The sequence below is a fragment of the Neodiprion lecontei genome, chromosome 6, assembly GCF_021901455.1.
Source record: "Neodiprion lecontei isolate iyNeoLeco1 chromosome 6, iyNeoLeco1.1, whole genome shotgun sequence".
In the NCBI taxonomy this organism is placed as follows: Eukaryota; Metazoa; Arthropoda; class Insecta; order Hymenoptera; family Diprionidae; genus Neodiprion; species Neodiprion lecontei.
In genome coordinates, this window is record NC_060265.1 from 27,209,526 (window position 1) to 27,237,069 (window position 27,544).

The window sequence follows — 27,544 nt, forward strand, 5'->3', positions numbered from 1 at the left end:
TGATGCAACGCAGCAAATGAATTGTAAAGGTCGTACATAAATTTTGTGATAACTTGCACTTTCATTCATTTTTTCGAATAACTCTTCAGCCTTCACTGATTTCACCACCACGTGCGTTGCGTTTATACTGATTTCTTTCTCTCTTCTGCGCTGTCACGGACAATATTTCTCCCAATCCTTTCAGTTCAGTACGACCATTTGACTCGCGAAGACTGGCTTTTCATATATATGTGCTGAACTCCTGATTTCCGGCGCTTTTCGAGGCACGCCGAAGGGCGAGACAGTGTTTCATATTTTCGTTGACATGATCCTGTTCATTAGTATCAAATTTTTGGCAAGTTTAACGACCGTCTTTGGTGAGTTGAGTAAAATTACATTAAATATTTAGCGACTCAAAAAATCGATCACATGTAGAAAATCACAATTTCAAAATTCTAACATTATAAAAACCTGACGAGATGAAAATTTAACGTAAGTTAAATTAATGACGGTCAATAAGAATCGGGGAATTCTTGTTCGTTCAAACATGCATTTCCGGACTCGATTTATCGCGAGTTTAACGTAATTGAGTATAATAATGAGGTTGGTTTAAAAGAAAAACATATGAGTATATGAAAAGTTGTACAGGATGTAGAAAACTTATGCACCGGAGTTTTAACAAATGATTTTCCGTGTTGAGATTGCAATGGTGATGATTCTAAAAGACATGCCTCCGCAAAATTTGTTTCAATCTTGATTATCGAGATCAAATGGAGTTAAAAAATTTTAAGATCCGAAAAAATTCCACTCGTCGAAAGGAACGTAAGTCTCTCACGAATCATCCGTCTCAAACAACTCATAAATAGAAACTGGTCTTTGAACATATAAAAAAATGTATTACTGGAAAAAAATGACAATTTGGCATTCTACCGAATCGTAAGATTATTTAGTGAATTCCAGTCATCTGTTAGTTCGACAAACGGATTTTCGAGTCTTCGATTCATGAGTTACGAACTAACTGGAAAAAAAGCGTATTTCAGAGTGACAAAACAAAAGAAACAGAAACCCGACGAATATCAGCACCCGCATGGTTCATAGGCACGAGTATTGAAACGATTTTAACCTTTTGTTGGAACACAACATTTATGAAAATATAGTATAAGCTGATACGAAGTGGAACTTTTTTGTAACAGAATTTCAGTTAAAATTATTTATTTATTTACCTATTTATCTTCTAATTTTTTTGCCGTTAATGTTTTTAAAAAGAATCAGTATCAGTTAACTATTTATTGTAACCATATTTTTCACTGTCACTAAAATGTCAAGATCGTTTGAATACTCGTTCCCGCAAGTGATGGTGGGGCTGATATTTGTCGGGTTTCTATGTTTCCGAATCTGTTAGTCTTAAAGGCGCTTTTCTTATCAGTTAGATCGTAACTCATGAACCCGAGTCTCGAAAAACTGCTTGTTGAACTGACAGATAAAGAGAATTCACTAAATAATTTCACAATACGGTGGAATGCCGATTTGTAATTTTGTCCTAAATTTATAGATATTTTTATACGTTCAAAGACCATTTTCTGTGAGAACGAGTTGTTTGCGACGCATGATGCCTGAGAGAATCGTTCGTTCCTCTCGACGAATATACATATAGAATTATACAGGATCTTAAAATGTTTCAACCCCATTTGTCGTTGATAATCAAGATCAAGATCAATTTTGCGGAGGTATATGTTTCAGAATCTTCATCGATCTTGACTTGGAGATTCATCTGGTAAAACGGGGACTAATAATTTTTTTACACCCTGTACAATGGACTTGGTGTTATCGTATTTGCGAATTTTCGACTCCACGGTCATATTTGTCGTGAAAATTAATGTATCTACGTAGATCGATACCGGAGCCGATTGAACGAGGTCTTTGTTTATTCAAAGGCTCAGTTCCACGAATGAATTGGAACCTTCATAGTTTATCCGCATAGATACACCTCATTAAAATCAGATAATAATAAATTTAAACCACGAGATAACCATCGGAAATTAAAGGACATTTGAAAAACCGGTTTGCGCACTCGTGTCTACGAATATGCGTATGCAGAACACATGCACCGGATGCGTGGGAGGTGTAAGTGTGTTGAAATTTTGACAACTTGTCAGATGAATGTCAATAGATACATGCGAGTATTATACAATCCACCTTTACCGTGGTCATATACGCTCCGAAAATATTGAGGTGAACATTTTTTTTGTGTGTCACAGTCGTGGTTGAACGTGAAATAGTCGATATAACGAGAATGTTTCAAATCAGCCAAGGCTGCGGTAGCCTGAAACTAATGTGTATATCCATCGACGGGCGATTCCCAAATTTAAAATTCAATGTGAAATAGCTAACTTGAATTGCATCAATTTATAGGCGTCGTATACTTACGAAAGTTCATCTGGTTGTGTATTTATGAATGGCGTATCGAAGATGTAATCAGGTATTTCAATAAAGCTTTGATGTCACGCATATGTCAAAATATTTGTCGATCTTATAAAATTTTCAAAATCAGGGAAAAAAATTCTATCGCATCAGCAAAGTCCCGGAAGTAAATTAAATCGGTAGAACGAAGCCAGCGAAGGTCGCGTCAAGTATTGTTATAATAGGAATTTCACTTCGGCTGCGGTAGTTGAGCAATAGATAATTTTCATCTAACGTGGATTTTCTATATTTGGAAAAAAATTTTTTACTATTTCAACATAACAGTGAGCTATCAATGCTACGCCTACGGGGATATGCATAATGAACTCAGATGGTTTAATTGGTTCAAGATAATGACGAGCTGAAAAGAATGTTGAAAAAAAAATTTCTTTTCTATCAACTTCAGTTTCTTCTTTTTACCTAATTGCCTGATATACCATGAAAGTTTCGGATGATTCAACGTTCGATTTTGTTTACTGGAGATTTCAGAAACCGGTATAATTTAGTCAGTCGCATTAATATATTCATAACAAGACTGCGTAAATTGCATGTCATGTATACCTATTTGTTTTGAGGTAGCGACAAAGAGCTTTAAACAAAAACCCTGATCAGTAGACTACCAGCATTTCGAGTAGACGTTGCAAAATTGTACAGAAGATGAAAATGTGCGGCGTGTATTAACACGAACCTACCTCACGTGCACTCACGCTTATGAAACCGATCGTTGCAACATCCTCGTCTCTTGTAATATTTACCCTGACCACTGAACAGCGGTAGTTTTCGCTTTCAAAGCGTCGGGTCAGATTGTTTACCGTTTTAGCTGTATCTACTAAATGTCTGTGAAGATAACTATTGACATATTCTATTGCGTGCTGCAATTGAATGCTGTAGCGTTTCTCGTCAGTCTCGCTGAGCCTCAATGCAGTCCTCAAATCATCGTTGACCACGGGAATATCATCTCTGAATTAAACCAGGAACATGGAATTTGCAGGTGAGTTACACGTTTGGGTCCGTATTGTATATCTGCATCGGAGATGGAGATTTCGGTAATTGCATAATTTTTTCAGGGACGGGCAATTCGAGTGTCGAAACGGTGAGTGCATCGAGGATCAATTTCTGTGCGATGGAACAGCCGACTGTTCGGACCAGAGCGACGAGACTCGGTCCGAATGCTCGAAGCCAGAACTGACTTGCCCGGAGTCGGCATTCCGCTGCGATTACGGTGCCTGCGTCAACCAGGATACGGTTTGCAACGGCGTCAAGGATTGCCTCGACAACAGCGACGAACTCCTTGAGGAGTGTCCGAAACCTCCATCGCGGCGCAGGCGTCCGGTTTACTTGAGAATTGATGACTTAGAAAAGTACGATTATTTGTTTCTATTATTGGCGATGACATTGTTTTGGTTCTTGCGGTCAAACACGTCGGGTCGAAATTTCAATTAAGAAGGAAAAGATTGGGATTCCTGGTCCATTGCTCATGTTCGCAAATTCAAAATCTAGAGCAATGATTTTATCGCGTACGATCTCGCAGCAGCCTCTGAATAATTGGTATTTCCTATCTAGCTATCGAGATATAACGCCAACGCGTCGTGAGGCTCTTTACGAAATCAGGGGTCAAACGAGAGGAAGAACGCCGGCGTTACGCAGAGGCCAGATACGAAGTCCGAGGCCATTGAAACCGTCAACAGCGCTGACCCCCTTCAGCGCTTTCGATCCATTGATACCACTGATGTACTCGTTCTGCATTGTGCCGTCGCAGCCCCCAAATGGACGATGGAGGCTTCATAGAAGATTTTGCCAGGGCGACGAAGACTGCGACATTCCTCAGGGTGTCGCGTTGAAGCCTGGTAGCCAGCTGGTATACTCATGTGCTGCAGGTTTTAGAGCCAAGGGAAACACCGACGTTTATTGTGGATCCGGAGGAAAGTGGTCGCGAATTCCCGTTTGCATAGGTGGGTACGTCGACTTTGTGCATGTGGTCTTGGATGCAATGAAGACGAGATCGAGAACTTGCGAGAACTAATTGGTTTCGACTATCGCTTAGTTATGAATTAGTTTCTATATGGCTGACGCTTTCATTGACAATGGTGACATGTTTCAGCTAGCACATGCACTCCCTTGAACTCGATTTCAAGGGCAGCTACTTGTTCCCGTTTTGGGGAGCGCGTCAGCTGCCTGGCCCCCATTCTTCCACTCACAACAGCGACGGTTACGTGCCGATTGAATTATGGATTGGAATCGAACCCCGTGCCGACCCTCGTTGAACAGGATGTCGAATGCAGTTTGGACGGAAGATGGGAGCCAGAGCCCATAACGTGCCGTCCAAGTATGATGTCAATTAACAACTACCAGCCGTTAAAAAATCGTAGCTCTTCACCTTGTTATACACATAGCAATTCTGTGTCACGCTTTCAGTTTGCGGTTTGGAAAATCGTTCTGGACAGAAACAGGTAACAGTTAACGGGGTTCCTGTAGAAGCTGGGGGTTTTCCTTGGCACGCGAATCTTTGGAAAGAAATCACCTCCCCCAGAGGACCCGAGCTCGAGTTCCGATGCAGTGCGACCATTGTTCAGTCCAACTTCGTGCTGACCGCAGCTCACTGTGTCCTCGATGAAACATCAGGGGCATCCGAAAACCCTGCGCGTCTTCGGGTCACCGCGGGAAATGTTTATCGGGATCCAAATGATATCACAAACATTCCATGGATCGTTCAGAAGGTTCTGATGATCCGTTTCGCATATCCCCTAACCATTTTTTGCTACCCAAATGTTTCGTATACTTAATAGTACTTAATTTTGGTTTGGTAGGTAAAAAACGTGTACAGATATTGCGAGTACTTCGGCCTGGTGCACAGTTACGCCTCGGACATAGCGCTGATCGAGCTGTCGGAGCCTTTCGAATTATCGACTGTAGTTCTTCCCGCTTGTCTAGACATCTCGAGCCATAGTGAAGAAGCTTTCCAAAATGGTGTTATAGGAAAGATTAATGGATTCGGTAGAAACTCTATTAAAGAGTCTAGCCCGATACTTCAAACTCTGAAAGTCACTCATGTGTCCAACAACGAGTGCAAAATGTCGTATAGTGGATATGGAGGCGAAGTGGTAATCAACAATGACGAGTTTTGCGGTATTTATTCTAACGGTAAGGACATACTTAAGTATATCATACATAACTATCCTGATCTCAATTATTAATATCATGTGAATGTGACAGGAACGGATGATACAGAGCATTCTGTTAATTTCAGAAACGACTGTCTGTGACTGGGACACGGGGGGTGGGTTGGTGGTGCGAAAAGACGGACTATGGCACCTGATGGGAATTTACAGCGTGGGTCTTCGCCCTACTTCGGTGCCAACAACCAGCACAAATTGTCATGACAATCCGTACTCAGTGTATACCAAGATCTCCGCCTACGCAGCGTGGATTCAAGACGTTTTCTTTCAATTGGAGCGATACAAGTCTTACCCTGTGTGCAGTTTCTACATGTAAGCTCCGTGGTCGTGCTTTCGAAAGCTGTTTTTACTCTCATCTTTGCATTATTTACTTTCGGCCTTGGAATTCTACATGAATTAAATGAATCAACGTATTTCTCTATTGCTGATTTTATTCTGTAAAGAAATCTACACCTCACTCTACAATTATGCGAGTTATCTTGTAACAGTCCATCAGTACTAACGACCACCGCACCGTCGACTGTACCACCGTTCGTTACGTGGAACGCTACATGGGGTACGACCACTACTTCAACGCCAACGCCAACGCCACCACCCACGACCACGACGACGACGACGACGACGACCACCACCACCACTCCGAAGCCCTTCAATATACGAATGCCGGAAAATGTAGAAGACATATCCTGTCTGGTACCACCGCAGCCTGCCAATGGAGAATGGAGGCTTCTCTGCGAGGAGAACAAGAACTGCAGTATTCCTGAGGGTGCTGCACTGGCACCCGGAAGTCAGCTGGTATACAGTTGCCTGAATGGATTTCGAATCAAGGGGAGTCCTGACGTTTTTTGCGGACGGCAGGGACGCTGGTCAGCTATACCCACTTGCATTGGTGGGTCATCTTCCTTTTATAGAACGTAGCGTGATATACTACTTTTCCTCTTTCTTCAGCGGATCAAAAGGTTTTTCTTATTCTTTCATGATTGTATTGCTTAGTTTGGTAGCCATAATAAAGAAATGAGCATCAGAAACATAAAGTTTGTGGTTCGTTTTCTCCTATACGTAATATAATACGCAAAAACGATACATCTCAATATCTTGAATCACCAATGAACGAGAACATTTGATTTCTCAATTTTTATCACAGCTGCGGATCTTTGCTATTTCTTCTCGAATCACAAAAATATCAAAGAGACATTGTAGGGTAAAGGGGCAGGCAATTAAATAACTGTTTCTAACGTATAATTGACTGAGTCATTTTTCAGAGATCACCTGCCCCTCTCTGGAGTCTGTTTCAAGGATGGTGACTTGCTATCGATTGAATAGTTGGACGCCGTGTGGTTCTTCAGTTCTACCAAACACCTCGGCTTCACTCTCGTGTCGCCCTGCTTTCAAGGAGGATCCGAGTCTATCGAAGATTGGCAGTAAAACTGTGAAGTGCAATATGATCGGCGAGTGGGAGCCCAACCCGATTACCTGCATTCCAGGTAGGCGATACGACGTCCAACCCTGGACGATCACATCGTCGATACCCGATCGAAACGGTCATTTCAGATTTTCCTGTAAATCACATGATCCTTGAATTTGGTTTCAGTGTGTGGAATACCAAACACCCGATTGACTCCGACCGTAGTGAACGGCACATCGGCCGATATCACACAATTTCCATGGCACGCGACATTGTACAAACAAGAAATACCGTTTCAGGATCCTAAAAAGTTCCAGTGCGGTGCCACGATAATCCAGAACAATCTTCTACTGACCGCCGCTCATTGCGTTTATGACGAAACATATAAGACGGTTCAGAAGTCTGAAAAGTTTCACGTGGTCACCGGAAACAAGTTCCGGGATTATGACTCTAAGAATCACGATCAGAGGATAGTTCAGAAAGCAATGGTTAGTAGCGTAACGGCGATCCTTCGTTACGGATTATGCATACCTGTATTATTTTTCATGTCATTTCTAGCAGTAACTATTCGGCCCTTTCCTCTCAGGTGAAAAACATCTATGTCCCTTGCGAGTACTCTGGACGCGCGGGCAATTACGATTCTGACATCGCGATCCTGGAGTTGCGCGAGCCGTTTCAGCTGTCCGGTATCTTAATCCCGGCTTGTATGGATATCTTGGGTAACAACGATCAGTTGCTGGAAACCGGCTCAGTCGGAAGATTTGCTGGATTTGGTAGAACAGAAAGTGGCTTGTCAAGCGCGATTCTCTTGACTACGAACATCCCCTACGTATCGTATAGCGAATGTAGAATGTCCGCCGTTACCGAGGATAACAAAGTGCTTATTGGAAGGGACAAGTTCTGTGGCGGGAATCGAGACGGTTATACAAGCAAATTGCTGTTTATATGTTATTTAGAAAATGTGCGCCGGAGGCAGAAGTTCTGATTTCAATTAATTTCCAGGGACGGGATCTGTTTGCCAAGGAGACAGCGGTGGTGGTCTGGTATTTCAGAGTGATGGAATGTGGAGTGTCATGGGAATTTTGAGTGTCAATTTAGAGGCAGATACGTCGAACGGAGAGAAAACCTGCGACGCTAAAGCTTACTCCCTTTACACCAAGGTTTCCTCTCACATGGCGTGGATTCGGAATGTCATGACTCACCTAGAGCGCGACAAAACTTACCCGTCGTGCGGTAGCATGTAGTATTTATGCATGTATGTATATAGCAATGATCGATCAGGTGAGAAGTTGCGAATACTTGTAATGGCTTAAAAAATTACCTAACGCCTAGAAAGTTGAATTTTTGAACATAATTCGAAAGAGGCACGTACCAACCGTCTCGATTCTTAATCAATCGGAAATTCTCGATTCGATTCTTTTCAATCTGTTGAACTAGTATAACGCCTACCTTGAAATATATATTCAGAAGCATTTGGTTCACAATCGCATATTGAACGGTATATCATTCTTTGTAGGAATGCGTGATTCGTCAAACGGTTATGAATATTGGAAATTTCACCACACACGCTCTCATCCTGCGAAAACAAAGAAGTTTTATCTTCGTCGGTAGACTAAGTTCTACGAATAAATCGAAATTTTCGTAGGTCATCTGCATAAATGTACAATATTGAATTGAATGAAGACAAAATGAATGATATGTATCTGATTTACCTTTCAAGTTTGATACCTGAGATGGAAGACTATGCGAGCCTTATCATTGACTTACTTGTAAATATTGAGTTAGTACGTTCCTCCTCATATGTGTCTAAACAGGAACACATGTGAAATTGATGTAAAAATTCTATTTGGGTCGTTATTAGTTATAAATCCGCAATTTGAATATTCTACGGGAGAAATGAGGCTGCGACGTTGTATGAGTCTTATCTTTGACTGACATCTTGTTAAGTTAGGTTACTTAATTTATGTCCATCATTTGATCTACTGTTGCTGTGCGTAATAGCGGATTGTATAAATACATATTCTTCCTTTGTTTTGTTAAAAAATAAATTCCCTGAGAAAGTCCCACACCGTATCCGAAACGTTGGAAATTTACTACGGCACTTTTTTCATCACCTACATATCCAAGATATTATCTACATAACATTAAGCATAGTTTATTACATTATAACACCTAATTTGAATAAATAATTCAATTAAGTTCAACTTTGATTTGTTACAATCAACGTCTTAGGCCTGCAAAAGCTTAGCACGTGCTGAACTGCTTCTATTACGCACGGAAAGGAAGCAAACCTAGGCTTAGTGAGGTTTTCCCGAAACCGAAAGCTGGGGTTATGCCGCTGGGCGGGTAATCATACGATTCGTACAATTTCACAGCTAACTGACGGCTGACGATGTGAACATTTGAAGAGTGTGGCTGATGCTGAAAACGGAAGGTTGGGAGACAATGTTACTCATCACGGTGGTGGATCTGGTGAATGAAGTTGGAGAGGCTCAAAATGCAGCTACCTCGCCGGCATGAGCAGATGCGGAAAACCGCGGTTCAGACGCGTCACTGACTGCGGAAATCCCCGGATATTTGACCCTGGGTTCTTCGGCTGAGGATGAGTGGATTCAGTCACCACCTGCGTGGAGTACGATTGTATGGTGTGTGGATTTTTGCGAATATGGGAGTATTGGGGAATTAACACCAGTAATTGGGTTATTCCCGCTATATTTCTCCAGTAAGATTGTTGCGTGAGCGCTGAAAATGTGAGATCATGTGGGAGTTCATTCCAACAAATGTTTTATAGTGCAGGCCAATCCAGTATTACTAGTAATATTGGTGCCGTCTTGTAAAATTAAATATTTAACGATGCCGACATGACGAAAAAAAGTTTTCATGTGGAATCGTGGAAATAATGTTCCTGATTGAAATTAACCACCGTAGAATAATAACGAAACAATCCACTTGGGTTTTCCTGATTTTGAAGCGATTCGAAGCAAAACATTGTTATCCAAGCCATTTCATTTATGAGTCAAACGTTTCTTTATTCTTTCACGTAAAACGTCCGATCGTAGCTTACGAAGATATTGATATGATGAACATTCAAGAAGAAAGTTTAGTCGAAAATTTCGGTCAGGTAAGGAGAAATTTTAATTGTTGGGAAAACGCAACATGTTTAACGTTGTCGAGGTTTCGGCCGGGCCCTGCCGACCATCCTCAAGAAATTTTGACGACCTGTTCCTGCTTAGATGTTCTTAGTTCAGCATTTTGACTTCCGTGACTAAACTTTCTTCTTCAATCAACCTCCTGGTAACGAATACTTGACAGATGAACATTAAATATACGATAACTACGTCGTAAAAAAATTAATAACGATTATCTATTTTTGGCCCATTAAATTCTTTAGGATATAAAAACCGGTTCATACGTTCACGCCTCTACCTGTAGGTGTATACACTTATGCGGAATACTGTGGACCACGTGCATGGGGACTCACGAATCTGGTGGAGTTTCATAAAATTGTAATCGATGAGTTTAAATAGACACAGTGTTGAGCATAATGTATATTGTATCGCACCACAAAAGTGCGTTATATCTCATGTAATATAGGCATCGAAAATGTCAAGGTAAAAATTTTTTATGTATGTCATCGACGCGGTTAAAGGTGAAATAACTAATCGAAGGGTACTTTGTACTAGCCAGAGTCGCTGTATCTGACATCAGCATTTCAACATTCTCATGCAATTCCGAAATTTAAACTTTTATGTGAATAGCTATATAACTTGGATTACGTTAATTACGTCGGTGCTTTGTTGCGAAAAGATACAAATACTTACATCTTAATAGATAGATTTATCGATGCTGCAAGTTCGGTAAAACTTGAAGGACGCATGCGTCAGAACATTTTTTGACTACAGAAAATGTTGACAAATTAAAGAGAAAAAAAAAAATTCACAGATTCTTGGCACGTCAAAATTTAAGATTTTATTAAAGCGATAGCTATAACATATTATCAAAGATCATGCCCTCTCGAAAATGCATTATAAATTCAAACGATTTGACCGAACGAAGTTTACGGCGAGCTGAAGGAATTGAAGGAGAATTTTTCCCCGCTTTCAGTTTCTTTCTTTTATCTCAATGGAAAGATGATTCTTCATGGGCCTTGTAAGTTTGAAATTCTATCTCGAAACTTATTTCCGTTTATTACTGAGAATATTCGAAAACCGGTATTCTAAAATGAACCTTCGTTAATTCGTTTGTACACGGGTTGCGTGTTTTGTGTGTAAGTGTCGGTTTGGGGCAGTTATAAAGCGTTTCGCATAAAGAGTCTGGTCAGTAGATAAACGGCAGCAGTAGTTTGCGTAGGCATTGCAAAATCGCACTGTATATAAACACGTCAGGCCAATGTAGTAATCCATAACTACATAAGTACAGGAATCTTAGTCTCGTATCGAAATACGGTTCATTGATTGAGTAAAATTGACCGTATTACCACCGAACGACGGTACTTTTCGCTTTTCAAAACGTCGCGGCGGATTGTCGCCTTGCCGAACCTGCTAATTGTCTGCGACGATGACGGTGAAGATATTCTATTTCGCACTGCATTTAAATGCAGCGTTTCTCCTCAGCTTTGCAAGGCCCGATTGCATTACCGAAACCGTCGTCGCCAAGAGCAAGGCTCTGGTTGAGGTCGTCGACGTTCAGAAGATTTGCAAGTAAGACCCACGTTCAAATCGATATTGCACCGCGGATTGAGATTTTTTAATTGTGAAATGCCTTCAGGGACGGCCAATTTGAGTGTCGAAACGGTGAGTGCATCGAGGATCAATTTCTGTGCGACGGAAGAGCCGACTGTTCGGACCAGAGCGACGAGACTCGGTCCGAATGCTCGAAGCCAGAACGGATTTGTTCGAAGTCGGCATTCCGCTGCGATTACGGTGCCTGCGTCAACCAGGATACAGTTTGCAACGGCGTCAAGGATTGCCTCGACAACAGCGACGAACTCCTTGCGGAGTGTCCGAAACCTTCGCAGAAACGCGAGTTGTTAATTCACGTGAGAATTGATGACGAGGCGGAAAATCATTACGTCGAACAGCCTGAAACTTTGCCTGGGTAATTGAATTAACGTCTTTTTGTATATTTTAGTGCTACAAATTCAATGGCGTCCAGAAATACTTTGAATACGCGATCTAGCAGCAGCACCTCAACTATTGTTGATCATTATCTAGCAAAAAAGAAACAAAGCCAACGCGTCGTAAGGTTGTATACAAAGTCAGGCGTCCAATGATGAACAGGGTGCCGGCAATTGCATTCGACAGCGAGGATTCGAAACCATTGACACCGTCGACATCGCTGGGAGTTTCAACGATCAGGACATCGAATTACTCGTCCTGTATTGTGCCGGCGCAGCCTCCGAACGGGCAGTGGCGGCTTCATCGTGATTTTTGCCCGGGCAACGAAGACTGCAATATTCCTCAGAGTATCGCGTTGAGGCCTGGTAGCCGGCTGGTATATTCGTGTGATACAGATTTCGGAGTCAGAGGAAGCGCCGACGTTTATTGTGGAGCCGGAGGAAATTGGTCACCGATTCCCGAGTGCATCGGTGGGTACATTGATTCCATAAGCTTGACTGCATGGATTTGAGTGTTAAACGGCGAAAACATGCAAACTCATTGCTTTTGACTATCGCTTAGTCTCCGCGTGAGTTCAGATCTTCTTTGACCATCAGGACATGTTTCAGTCACCACATGCACACCATTGAACTCAGTTTCAAGGGCGGCTACTTGTTCCCGTCTTGGGGAGCGCGTCAGCTGCCAGAACTCCATTTTGCCCCGTACAAGGGCGAAGGTTACGTGCCGGGTAAATTATGGACTGGAATCGAACCCAGTGCCGACCGTTGTTGAACAAGATGTTGAGTGCAATCAGAACGGAAGGTGGGAGCCGGAGCCAATTACATGCCGCCCAAGTATGATGTCGATTGAAAATTGAAATTGGAGTATCAAAGTTCTTTTCACTGTTGTTATAAACATCTTAACTGCACGCTGCGATTTCAGTTTGTGGACTGGATGATCGTTCCGGTCGGAAGCAGGAGACAGTAAACGGTATCTCTGTAGAAACTGGGGGTTTTCCTTGGCACGCCAACCTTTGGACGGAAATCAGCTCCGAAGGGATAGTCCAGCACGAATTCCGGTGTAGTGCGACCATTATTCGGCCCAACTTCGTGCTGACCGCAGCTCACTGTGTTTTGGAAAGAACATCAGGGGCATCCGAAAACCTTGGGCGTCTTCGAGTCACTGCGGGAAATGTTTATCGGGATCTGAGTGATCTCCACAGCGTTTCGTGGATCGTTCACAAGGTAGTGATGATCATTTTCGTATTCTTTCTGGTTCTATTTAAGTGCCTAATGTACTTATATTCTTAACGGTGTTCAGTTTTCATTTGCCAGGTGAAAAATGTGTACAGAAATTGCGAGAACTCCAACCTTTTGCCCAACGACACCTCGGACATAGCGCTGATCGAGTTGTCGGAGCCATTTCAGTTCGCGACTAAAATACTTCCCGTTTGTCTGGACGACTCGAGGCAAAGTGAACTAGTTTTCGAATCCGGCGTCCCAGGAAAGATCGATGGATTCGGTATAAATTCCGTCACAGCATCTCGCCCGATACTTCAAACTGTAGAAGTCAGTCATGTGTCAAACAGCGAGTGTAGAACGCCGTACAAAGACTCTGGGATTCAAGTGATAATAAAGAATGACGAATTATGCGGTGCTTATTCTAACGGTACGTAGATAAATATCCTACACGCCTGTATGTACTGATCTCAATCAATGGAATCATGTGAATGGAACAGAGGAAGATCTCATGCAAAATTTTGATAATTTCAGAAACGACTGTGTGTGACTGGGATACTGGGGGTGGGTTGGTGGTGCAAAAGAACGGACTGTGGCACCTCGTAGGGATCTATAGTGTGGGCTTTCACTCTAGTTTGGTGGATTCAACCAGCACGAACTGTGGTGAAAATCCCTACTCGCTGTACACCAAGATATCTGCCTACATACCGTGGATCGAAGACGTTTTCTTCAAGTTGGAGCGATACAAGTCTTACCCTGTGTGCAGTTTCTACATGTAAGCTCTTTCTTCACAATATTTTTGGCTGATTTCATTCTCAGCTTTGCATGAGTTATTTGAGCCTTTTGGTTCTAGATGAAATACATGAAAGTAATTCTCTTCTACTATCTGTCTTTTTCATTTTCATAAATCTCACTGTGTCGTTGTTTTTATTGTCTTGAAACAGCCCACCGCGGATTCAACTATCGCAGAACACCACTTATCCCATAACACCCGTCCAATCATCGCCAAATTTAGCCGATCCCATAACACCATTCCAGTTACCGCCAAATGGAGCCAATCCCATAACACCGTTCCAATCATCGCCAAATGTAGCCAATCCCATAACACCGTTCCAATCATCGCCAAATGTAGCCAATCCCATAACACCAGTCATATCATCGCCAAACGGAGCCAATCCCATAACACCGTTCCAATCATCGCCAAATGTAGCCAATCCCATAACACAGGTCCAATCATCGCCAGATGTAGCCAATCCCATAACACCGGTCGAGCCGTCGCCGTCGCCAGCAAAGTCGCCGATGATGATGATGATGCCAACTCCTGATTTGGTTGAAATGCAAATGCCGCTAAATGCACCAAGCGTACCCTGTGTGATACCACCACAACCTACCAATGGGAAATTTAGGATTGATCCTGCTCTCTGCAATGGAAAAACCGATTGCAGCCTTCCTGAGAGTGCGGCACTGGGACCCGGAAGTCAGCTGGTATACAGTTGCTCACCTGGGTTTCGAATCAGCGGGAGTTCAAACGTCTTCTGCGGATTGGACGGAAACTGGTCAGCAATCCCATCCTGCATTGGTGGGTCAAAATTTGTTGTACATTGAATATAGAATGTTGTGGGGGATCAAAAGATTCCAATTCTTATTCTTGTACTTTCACAATCGCAATGTGATATGAGAGAACGACCGCGCTCCCTAAACCGTGAAATCGCACTGAACGAGAGCAAACGATTTGTTAATTCTAACCAGAGTTGGCGACTCTTCCCGATTTCTGCTGAAAATAAAAAAAGATCTCCAAGACATTGTATGGAAAGGGCACAGGATGTACTTTAATATTTGCTTTCAATGCGCAATTGACTGGGATATTTTACAGAGATCACCTGCCCCTCGCTGGATTCTGCATCGACGATAGCGACTTGCTATCAGTCGAATAGTTATACACCGTGCAACTCTTCAGCGTTACCATATACCACGGCCTCACTCATATGTCGACCTGCTTATACTGAAGATCCGAGTCTTGCAAAAGCTGGCAGTAAATTTGTGAGATGTAATGCGAACGGCGAGTGGGAGCCCAACCCTATCACTTGCCTTCCAAGTAAGCAGCGACAGCGCCTAGTTTAGCTCAATCGTATTGTCAACAGGCACTTAAAAGGTGTATTTTCAGTAGGTTGGAGTCACGCATTCTTTCAATTTGGTTTCAGTGTGCGGAATACCGAATACTCAGCTCACCCCCACCGTGTTGAGTGGAGTCCCCGCTGATATCTCACAATTCCCGTGGCACGCGACGTTGTACAAGCAAGAGAAGCGGCCCGAAGGTCCAAAGATGTTTCAGTGTGGCGGAACGATAATCCAAAACAACCTTGTGCTCACCGCCGCTCATTGTGTTTATGACGACAGATTCAAGACGGTTGAATTGGCTGAAAATTTTTACGTGATTACGGGAAACAAATTCCGAGATTACGACTCGCCGCTTCACGATCAACGGGTTGTACAGAAAGCTGCGGTTAGTAGCATGATGGCGGTCCTTCTCAGGAAACACATACCTGCATAGGTTTTGATGTTATTTTGGGTAGTAACGTTACGGTTGTGTTTCTTGCTCAGGTGAAAAGCATCCACATCCCTTGCGAGTATTTTGGCTTGAACGGTAATTACAATTCTGACATCGCGATCCTCGAGTTGCGGGAGTCGTTTCAGCTCTCCGCAATCTTAATCCCGGCCTGTATGGATGTCGTTGGTAACAACGAGCAATTGCTTGAGCCTGGCAGGACTGCAAGAATAGCTGGATTTGGTGGAACAGAAACTGGCTTGTCGAGCGCAACCCTCTTGACCACGAACATCTCCTACGTATCTTACAGCGAGTGCAAAATGTCCGTTGGTAACCAGGAAGACGTGGGGCTTATATCGAACGATAAGTTCTGCGGCAAAGGCCGAAACGGTACCAAGATACACGGTTACTAATTTTCAGTTTCGCGAAAAAGGCCAAGAAAGGAAGAAATTTGATTCGATCTCATTAATTCCAGGGGCGGCCGTTTGCCAAGGAGACAGCGGCGGTGGTCTGGTGTTTCAGAGTGACGGAAAGTGGCACGTCATGGGAGTTTTGAGCGTCAATTTAGGGGCGAGTACGTTGAATGGCCAGAAAACCTGCATACCTAACTCTTACGCCCTCTACACCAAGGTTCTCACCCACATGCCGTGGATTCGGAGCGTGATGACCAGTTTACAAACATACGAGACTTACTCGTCGTGTGGATCTGGTCGATAAATGGTTACGTGAATTTACAAAATTTTAAATCAGACGGTGGCAAATATGAGTGGGCCGTGACAAGACCTACTTGTCGCACGGCAGCGCACAGATTACATACCAAATACTTATCAAGTTTGTTTGTGATTGCAACTTGTACATACAACTATAGATAAAAGTTTAACAAGGAACTCTTGACCTCCAATATAAATGTGCAGTGTAGATAAAAGGTTTGAAGGCTCGCAAGTACGGCGCATTCATTGATTAGTTTTTTTTGCGGATTCAACACCCTGTGAACAATACACGGATAAAGACGAAATGACACGTTGATTCGACACCAGTAACTTCAAGTATTCCAAGTACGGCGGAATGGCTGTAATGCATATGCCAGCCACTTTAAGTGAAAATAAGAATTTGTTATTGTCCGGAATTCTCCTGCCCTTTCCTTCTGTGAAGAACATAAAGCGATCGCTCGAAAAGAAACAGTTGTCCACGAACGGCCGAATTAGTCAATCGGATTTAAAATCGATAACCTTCAGTGAAAATTTAAGACTTTAGGACTAGTCCTATGTCAACGAACATTCATTGTATTCATATATTTGTAAGCTACCACGTTTCCTTTGAAGGTGCGAAACAAGCGACCAAAATTATAAACAAAAGCTTGAACACTACTATTTCAATTCGAATTGCTTTGTAAGTGTGAAAAATGTAGCGAACTTGTTCACGGAAAAAAATGATTCATTAGACCAGTAAATTTCAGTGTTAGCAAACGCTTTTAAAGGACATACAAACACCTACATATTCTAATACTTGGACTAAGACTAAGACTCCAACGACCGATGCGATTAAAGGTGAAATAGCCAACCGAACAAGCTGAAAATAGCATATGAACACAACTGTGCGATTCTTAATTATAAAATTCGGTGTGAATAGCTAAATAACTTGGATTACGTCAATTCCTTTGGCGTTGTCTCGCAAAAAATTATATAGACATAGACGTGATTCATCGACAATATAATAATGTATTTCGGTAAAACTTTAATATCACGTATATGTTCAGGTCACTCTTTGATTAGAAAAAATTCCCAAAACTAGGCGAAAAAGTTTAATTAATTGCCCATTTAGCCAAAATTTATAACTTTTCATTACATCGGTAGGCTATCAAAAGCCACATTCGGAATGCGGAATATCTGACAGTATCAAGGACAGCTCGAGGCTCACAACAAAATACAAGTTTTGCGTCGAAGGCCAAAGTGGTAGTAAAAAATTGTTTCTTGTTTGTAATCGAGCTAAATCTAAATGCAATTTCAGGGATGACCGTTTGCCATTGAGCGTCACTTACGGGGTGAATATGTCAAACGGAAAGAGAATCTGCGACGGTGATGTTTACTCCTTTTTCACCAACATTTCCATCCACATATCGTGGATTCGGAATGTGAGGTTCCATTTGGAACGTTATCGGTATCACCCGTCATGCGAAACTAACGTCTGTAATGAATGATTACCCAAAATGTCCCTGGGTTTGTAATTCCTCGACTTATTTTTATTCTCGGAACTCGAGAATCCTCGAATTTCCAAGTTTTCTCTAAAACTGAAAAAAAATCATGAAATTTTTAATTAAATGCAAACTAAAATTAAACCTAATTATAATCGTCAATATTTATTATTTATTCAGTATTGTTTAAATAAAAATTTTAATTACTTGCACATTTTCTAACAAAACTAACTAAACTAAGTAAACTCTGAGTATATTTCTATAAAACTTTTTTTCTTTTTATTGAAAAGTAGGTATCCACTTTGAATATGTATCTTAGCTTCCTTCCTGCGGTAAATAAAAATATTATTCACACAGACATTGATATAAAAAAAATAGTAGGTACCTGCAGTATCTCCATAGAAACAATCTTTAAATAAAATTTGCATACAGTATCTACACTTACGTACAATCAAGACGCGATTTCTCGATTTCTCGATTTCTCGACACTTTTGTCTCGCCTCGAGTAAGGCCAGATTTTCCGAGAATCCTCGCTTCGAGAAGTCTGGACAAGAAACTTTACTAATATGTAACAACCAATAAAACCAAACTTATGTTTGGAAACATTTTTAGTACGAAGCTTAAATTATACATCGCCTACTACGTTACAGAATTACGTCAATTGATCATGACTTGGAAGATCCACGTTATGCCCACATATATTCCCCAAAAACATTTCGATGAGTGAGTTCTTTTACTGCGTAACACGGTAACAAATAAGCATTATCGGCCATGAAGTTTTATACACACATGAGCGCGTCGAATCGGCCACGCGAAGTTTTCTGCGCCGGGAATTTCTTCCTCTTTGTGATGATTATTCTTATTATGTACTTCTGTGTATTTTTTTTCTTCGACGTAAAGTCCGTCCATGCTTGTTTCTCGCAATCTCTTCAGACTACGCCGACCGCTTGGGTTGGCTGGTCAGCACGCGTGCGAAGTTAGCGTGTAGTAGTTTTTGCTCATCCGACTTACCGGACAGGTTTCCTGCGATGACCCAAACGTGCAACAAACACTCCAGTTGATTACAACTAATAATTGAATGTGAAGTTATAATGACGGTGATATTCGCTGTTAAACGTGCCGCAGTTTTGACTTTCATTTGTGGTGAGTGATCGACGTCATGATTTTGAGTGTAGTGGGTACAGATAGTTGTGCACGATGCGACTCGGTGCATCTATAATGCGGGTCATCATCCTTGTAAAGTCATTCATCCTTTCCGAATTCAACCTGCACCGTCAGTAACTGGGAAAAGATCCAATTCGCTCAGGTCCTGACCAAATCATTTCATCTAGATTAATATGTTTCTAATAACGAAGTTTAATGAAAATTGTGTTGAAATTGAAAACGAACAATTTCATCATATAGCTGTGAAAGTTGTGGCAACATGACGATGGAATTTATTGTTCAAACGCGAATTGGTTTTTTTCAATTAACGCTCTCGCTGAAAACTGAACGGATTTAAAGATCGATGAATGAAGAACAGGTTTTCCGTTCAGGCAACAGAATTATTTTGTTTATTTAATGCGTATCAGACAAGGCGTGCTTTATTTAATAGCTGTACATACGTACAGGGAAAGTAGAAACCGGTTTTTTCTCAATTTCGATATTCTTGATAATATGGCTTATTGTTTTTATATACCTATAGTTAAGTGCGTTAATGAAACATGTTTGTGATTCTTTCGATCCATGGCCGTTAAGGTCACTGAAGAATCTGAACAAAGTTGATACGCCAAGCAGTGTTTCTCACTGTAACAAAGCAACGAAAATTCATGTGCGGAGTTGTCCTTCGCGACCGATGAGAAATATCTACGCAATACGCTCAGGCGGACGACGTTTATCCTTGACAAAGAAGGTTCTCAGGAATATCAACCATAGGAAAATATTCATTCTCTTCCACAGTCAGCCAATCCGTGATACAGACTAAAGTCTGATTCCGAGTAACCTGCAATTCGCGTCGTCGAATTTTTTTTGCAACGGGGATTTTCAGGCTCACGTTTAACGCCCGCGTCCTCATATATAATCGCTTCTACTCGCACTAATGATTTTGCTATTGTTTGGTAATTCTCCCTTCCTTTTCATAAATTGTGTGACTTAATAACGAGCGGTTGACCTCATGCTGATTAGCCGGGAAAATGACTCTAAAGCTAAACTGATTTTCACATGATTATAATACAGTTAACAAATGTATGACGCACGTCATGCGAGTGAAACCGCAAAATTTTTTCCGGTACATCTGACGACGATGTGACGGAAGTTACGTTAAGCGCGAGCATATTGAGTCACATTACCATACGAGTATGTGCAACACGCAGCGTGAATGAAATGTGAAATTAAGTAGATGAAGAATTATTTTCTCGTTTCGATAAAAATCATTGACAATTTTCTTTAAATTCGATCAGTCTTTAATATTCTGAAATTTATATGTTAGATTCAACAATGCTTCCAGAGCTTACGAGTATTATCAGTGTTACAATTTTCATCATATACAATTTTTTGCAAGACAAAAATATATATTAAAAAATGTTTAGATGCATTTTTGTTCAAATAATGAAATAATTTATTTTCGGGTGGCAATTCCCGGCGTCCAGTTCTCTTCGCATTCGATAATGCTCAAGAAGTCGTTGGAAATTCCCTACCGAACGATGTCATCGAAAAGAATCGCGGGTAAGTGGAAATCAGAATTCGATTCAAATATTTATCCAGTCCACAACACACAACCACACAGGCTAATTCGTCAGCCGAGATGAGGATTTGATTATTCTATCACGTGACATATCGCGTCATCAAACTCATACGTATCAACTGCCACCGGCTCATTGCCGAAAAACAGAATTGTTCATATTTGAAATGCTTCCATCATTTCGAACAGTGGTGTAGTCAATTATACGACTGCCGTCGAGTCGGCCATTCGTTCTAAAAGAGACACGGAAACAGGAGGTCTAAGACGGCCATCGCCTTGCCTGGTGCCACCGCAACCAAGTAATGGTCAGTGGAAGCTTCATCGAACACTCTGTGACAGCAACAGGGAATGCGACGTTCCTCAAGGTCTTCAACTCGAGCCTGGTAGCCAGCTGATTTATACCTGCAGACCCAACTACAGGATAAAAGGGAACGCTGCCGTGTTCTGCGGAGTCAAGGGAACGTGGTCTGAAATTCCCGAATGTATCGGTGAGTCCAATCTCAATCAAATCTTGTACGATTAGAGAATGGTTTCGATGGTTTGAGTGTAAAAGTGACGCAGCATCTCAGCAGTAGCGGTCGATCAACCGGATGGACATGAACGTTAATCGAATGATGTTGCAGAGATAAAATGCAACACTTTGAACTCCCCGTCGACGACGGCTTCGTGCTATCATTTGGGCAAGTTGGTGAGCTGCGACTCTGCGGTGTCCCCGGGTATACGAGCCCAAGTATCTTGTCGTCAGGGATACAGGACGGATACGACTTCCTTAACGAGTCGCAGAGAGATCATCTTGTGCACTCCGAACGGAACGTGGGAACCGGACCCCATAAGATGCATACCAAGTATACGCATACGATTTGTGCTGGCCACGTATTTATAATACTTTCATCGCTTTCTCATCTATATAAGCGGTCGATCCGAAAAGCTTTTCATTTTCGCGTAAAGCTCAACTGCGCATAATTATATCTACATATGCCGATCACAATCAGTGGTTCCTTTGGAATTCTACTTACGGAGAAATTGTAAACGATGCGATTGAATATTACACAAAGATGCTTAAAAATGTGTTTCAATTACTTGAAATTTTAATTTACAGTTCAATTAACGATCTTAAGAATGTAGGAGTTACGAATTTTCTATAAGTTTGTACGTTCGTAATTTTGAAACCGGATGCAAAAAAGGTTTGAAAAAATTACTGTAACATCGTCTAGATGTAGATAATTTTTTATTCAAATTTCAGATTAATCGATCAAGTTGTTTGTTTCGCATCATGATGAAAAAATCGCTAACTAATATTTGGTTCTTGGTTCATCTCACAATCGATTTCCTTTCACCATGTTTTCAGTTTGTGGCGTTGCAATACCCAACCACACCCCATTAGTACACAAGGGAGAAAAGGCGTCCGTCGGCGACTTTCCATGGCACGCAACCCTTTACAAGGAGAGGAACATGCGGCAAGGGCTCAAAAAGGAGTTTCACTGTGGCGCGACGATTATTCATACCAACCTGGTGATGACGGCTGCTCATTGCATCTACAATGAGAACAGTAAGACTACGGAGGACCCGGAGAAACTCTTCCTCCTCACTGGAAATACGTTCCGCGATTATGATTCCCCGCTGCATGATCGCAAAATCGTTCGACAGGCTGAGGTTCGTTCGTAATGCGTCGTATTCGGCTCTTTTGCTATTATTTTTTTAATCAAGTTCAAGGTCATCTTTTTTCAGGTGAAAAATGTTTACGCACATTGCCAGTATTATGGACTGAATGGAAACTACGCAACCGACATCGCGCTGCTGGAACTTAAGCAGCCATTCGAATTGTCCAGCATTCTTCAGCCCGCTTGTTTAGACCTTTCTGGATACAGTGAGCAGACACTGGAGCCTGGTGTTTCCGGAAAAGTTGCCGGTTTCGGTAGGACTGCCGCAGGCGAGACGAGTGCCGTTCTGCAGACTCTGACGCTACCTTACATATCGTACAATCAGTGCAAGTCTTCGAAGAACAATGCTGAAGCTGAGGTCTTCATCAGCAATGATAAATTCTGCGCCGGTTATACAAATGGTGCGTTACGATTCCCGATGAATTTAGGCACGCATTTGTCAGTACGGTCCATATTTGGGGTACTTTTGAAATTCTTATAGTTGCTGACTCTGTATCAGTTCCAAATTCGTCAAAGTTTTTTTTTTCTGTGTTATCCAGTTCTCTATCTCGACGAGAACCGTGCCATTAATCACAGTTTTACTTGGTGTTTTTTTTCTCTACAGTTCTTCGGAAGTCGTTAAAATAATTAATCACTTGAATTATACTCTAATTTGGACAGTTGATATTTCTACAAGTGTCGAAATTTGTTTTTTCGACATGGTTTTCTATCATTATAATCACAAACGTGCAGATATCGATAACTTTCTAATTTCAAATTCAATTCAGTATTGCATGCTATCCAGTTTTATATTTCATCTGTAAATACAGTTTCCCTGTACATGGAAACTCACAGCGAATATGCTGTAGCGGTTCCGAAAAATAGTTGGAAAAAAAACTGTTCACTGATACGGTTTCTCATAGAGAACGAGAGCTGGAGTTACATATGAAGTTCTTTGGCTGAATTTGGAGCTAATTTAACGAGTGAAACTGTTGGAAATAAGAGAGGAAGTAATAGAAATATGGAGGGCCGTAATATTTGGTTGATTTCAGGATCGGCTGTGTGTGAGGGTGACAGTGGGGGTGGATTGGTGTTTCAGAAAAATGACTTGTGGTACGTTATGGGGATCGTCAGCGTTGGTCTCGGCGTAGACATCAGCAATGGAGAAAGAACGTGCGACAAATATTCTTACTCGCTTTACACCAAAGTCTCGACTTACATGTCGTGGATTCAAGACGTGATTTTCCATTTGGAGCGATACAAGTCTTACCAGGGATGCGGTTCCTACGTGTAAGATTTTTCTTCGCGTATTTATGGGCTGGTTTTATTCTTACCCTTGCATCAATTACTCCAGCCTTGTAGTTCTAGGTGGGATGAATAATCGCATCTCTCTATTCTTCATCGTTTATGATCTCACCGTACGGTTATGCAACTTGTCTTGAAACAGTTCGCCGCTACCAACGCCCGACGGATCGCATACTCCACGACCGTTTGTGACCCCAACTCCGACGCCGAGCACTTCCACTTCTAGAACTTGGCCGACGCCGACGACAACGACAAAGACGAGCACTATGGACCCCACTGACTTCCGAATACCGCCAGGATCTTGTCGGGTACCACCCCAGCCTACCAATGGCGAACGGAGACTTCATCCGGCTCTCTGCGAGGCAAACGCGGATTGCAGTCTTCTAGAGGGCGCAGCACTGGGACCCGGGAGTCAGCTGTTATACAGCTGCAAACCTGGATTTCGAATGAATGGCAGCCCTGATGTTTTTTGTAGACTGCAGCTAGGAAAATGGTCAGCGATACCCACCTGCATCGGTGGGTTAAAGCTTTTCGTATGTAGAACGTAGCATGCTTCGTTACGTTTCCTCAGTCCTCGGAAGATAGATTCAAAAAATTATTCTTATTCTCCGGTAGTTGCATTTCATAGTTTGGTAGCTGTAGTAAAGTAATAGGCATCAGAAAAACGAAGCACGTTCCGTTCGATTCTATTTACACCGTAAATGGCCGAGAAAGAGACGCTCTTGAGACGTCGGATTTGTAAATTTTTACGAGAGTCTATCGTTTTTTGCTATTCACAAAAATGTAAACGATAATAAATAGTACATTGTGATACAAGTGCGGAATGTGGGCCGATGAATGTGAAATTTGCAGCATGAGCCAAGGCGAGTGCTGGGATCACATGAGTCAGGTATCGCCTATTCGCACGTGTAACGTACGCCATTCTTTCAAGCATGTGTAAAGGGAAATACGATTTGAGAAGAAACGAAGGTGTCACTGACAGTGTGTGAAATATGGGTCAGGTAACTAATTGCGTCGTTTAGCGCACTGTTCGGAAATGGGGCACCTTACGCACGTATATTGATAAGATACTGTCAGCGAAGGGAGCAGGCTATTAAAAATCGGCTTCTAACTTGTATTTTATAGAAATCACCTGCCCTTCACTGGACTCTACTTCGATGACAACGACTTGTTATATACAGAATCAAGGGACGCCGTGTGGTTCTACGGTGCTACCAAACACTACGGCTTCACTCGAATGTCGACCGTCTTACGAGGTGGATTCGACTCTTCAGAAGACAAGCAGCAAAACTGTGACGTGTAACTTGAACGGCGAATGGGAGCCCGACCCGATCACCTGCCTCCCAGGTAGGTGGTTACGGCATCTCACTGAGGACGTTCACATGGTTAACAAGTCATTGACACGGTCGTTTTAACATCGTTGTAATCACGTATCCGTTGAATTCAGTTCCAGTGTGCGGAATATTGAATGCGCAGTCAACTCGAACCGTGGTAAATGGAAACGTCGTCGATCTCCCACATTTTCCATGGCACGCGATGTTGTACAAGCAGCAAAAAACTTCCCAGCACCTCAAGGAGTTCGTGTGCGGTGCAACGATAATCCAAAACAACATTTTGTTGACTGCCGCCCATTGCGTTTATAACGATATTTCGAAGACGGTTGAGTTACCTGAAAGGTTTCACGTGATTATTGGAAACAAGTTCCGCGATTATGACTCTCCGCTCCACGATTCACGGATCGTTCAGAAGGCTGCGGTTAGTAGCATAATTGCGATCCACCTTCAGAAATACATTATACCTTTTTTCTCGACACTATCCGAGTAGTAACTCGTTAATATGGCCTGTTTAGGTGAAAAGCATCCACATCCCTTGCGAGTATTCCGGCTTGAACGGTAATTATGGCTCCGACATCGCGATCATCGAGTTACAGAAGCCGTTTCGACTGTCCGGTATTTCAACTCCAGCATGTATGGATACCTTGGGTATCAAAGAGCAGCTACTAAAATCCGGCATGGTGGGAAGACTGGCTGGATTTCGTAGAACAGGAACCGGCCCGTCGACCGCAACTCTTGTGACTACAAACAACCCCTACATAGCTCTTAGCGAGTGCAAAATGTCCAATAACAACGAAGACAACCTGGAGCTTACAGGGAACGACAAGTTCTGTGTTGGCAGCGGCAACGGTGATACTAAAAGATTTCCACTTATGTTTACTCCAAGGTAACAACTCAGAATAGAAGGGAAGTATAATTACAATTAAATTCCAGGAACGGACGCCTGCGAAGGAGACAGCGGGGGTGGTCTGGTGTTCGAAAACGACGGAAAGTGGTACGTCATGGGAGTCTTGAGCACCTCTTTTAGGCCGTCGAGTGGAGATGGAACCTGTAATGGTAACGCTACCTCTCTTTACACCAAGGTTCCCTCCCACATGTCATGGATTCGAAAAGTGATGTCAAGTTTAGAACAACATCAATCCTTTCCACCGTGCAAACCTAAAGCCTGATAATCTCATTTGTTCATTGACCATATTTTATCATCAGTCACGTAAAATATTCTTGAAGCACGACAAAACTGGCTGTTGTGCAAGATCAGGTAAGACAGGAACCAAATACTCACTCGGAAGGTTGAATGTTTGAATAATATTTTGAGGGAGCAGAATGCGCAAATGTCTCAAATCCCGATCAATAAACAAATATGAATAAATATCGAAGTAACCTGTAAATTGTGTACATGGAAAACATTTGTATTACAGAATGTGAACTATACATAGCATTCGTCGTAATGCGTTGTGTGTCACTGATCAAGCTAGGAGAATCCATCGTACATGTATGATCTGACAACCATTGGATGGAATCCTTTGTTGCGTTACACGGTAGGTACAAAAGTTAAATATTATCGATAAAGTCTCCTACTCCTACTGACCGCGGGGAGGTCTCCGTCTGGGGGATTATTTCCTCTTATGATTATTATTACTGCAGCTGTATTTTTTCCATATTTCTCATAAACTCCGATCATATTTGTTTCTCTCAAGCTCCTCAAACTATTCTGACTGCGGTGATTGGCTGGTCAGAACCGGCGTGAAGAGCCAGCATGTAGTTATCCTTATTGAAGCGAAGTGGTCAATATTGGTGAGCGGTCAGAAGTGCGTTACGTAAATTATCGTTAACGTTTCTGCCCGACTAGGGGCCCTCCTCAGAACGATCAATTATTTATTTAGCTGACAAAAACTTATCCTTATTCTTCGTGTACATCTACTTACGATTATTCAATAGCTCAACTTATACGGTAGCTGATTAAAACCAATCATTTGCTGTGAGACTATAATGCCGGTAGTATTCGCAATTCTGACTCTGTTCGCTTGTGGTGAGTGAATTATGCCATGCTTGCTAGTGTAGTGGAAGTTTTTATTTTACACAACTGGATACACGTAAGTACAATTGAGATTTCTATCCTTGTCAAATGAGGTGTATTTTTTACAAATTCATTCGATTTCATTAACTGGGAAAAAGATTCAATTTTCTCAGGTTTCAACCGATTAATTTACTTAAGGTCTCGAAAATGACGAGATTGAAGAGCGATTTTGTTGAAGTCAAAGTTAAACAATTTCATTAGAGAGTCGTTTTACTTATACACTTTTGTCTTTATATCGATGTGTGTTCGTGCCAATTGTCTTTATACCTGTACTGTTTTTGCTTTAATACCTCGTTATTTAACATCAGTTTTCTACATATTTTCGTTGATACAAACGATATCGTGTACCGTAAATAGTACCATTTGTTGTCCCTTCTTA

General features: G+C 42.0%; 1 protein-coding gene across 1 annotated transcript; it reads left to right on the plus strand.

Moving 5' to 3' along the window:
- The first annotated feature begins 2,985 nt into the window (after nucleotides 1-2,985).
- On the plus strand, nucleotides 2,986-26,457 carry LOC107225209. The gene is made up of 37 exons (XM_046744080.1): nucleotides 2,986-3,430; nucleotides 3,507-3,800; nucleotides 4,003-4,391; nucleotides 4,541-4,765; nucleotides 4,855-5,156; nucleotides 5,247-5,580; nucleotides 5,687-5,927; nucleotides 6,104-6,504; nucleotides 6,878-7,099; nucleotides 7,207-7,508; nucleotides 7,607-7,940; nucleotides 8,023-8,253; nucleotides 11,564-11,720; nucleotides 11,788-12,117; nucleotides 12,234-12,607; nucleotides 12,746-12,970; nucleotides 13,059-13,360; nucleotides 13,451-13,784; nucleotides 13,889-14,129; nucleotides 14,299-14,933; nucleotides 15,228-15,449; nucleotides 15,556-15,857; nucleotides 15,956-16,289; nucleotides 16,375-16,614; nucleotides 17,753-17,940; nucleotides 19,152-19,233; nucleotides 20,718-20,793; nucleotides 20,999-21,297; nucleotides 21,433-21,654; nucleotides 22,158-22,462; nucleotides 22,538-22,871; nucleotides 23,502-23,739; nucleotides 23,897-24,270; nucleotides 24,880-25,101; nucleotides 25,202-25,509; nucleotides 25,604-25,937; nucleotides 26,022-26,457. The coding sequence occupies exons 1-37, from the start codon at nucleotides 3,273-3,275 to the stop codon at nucleotides 26,255-26,257; spliced, it is 10,347 nt and encodes a 3,448-aa protein (XP_046600036.1). The 5' UTR covers nucleotides 2,986-3,272; the 3' UTR covers nucleotides 26,258-26,457.
- The last annotated feature ends 1,087 nt before the right edge of the window (nucleotides 26,458-27,544 follow it).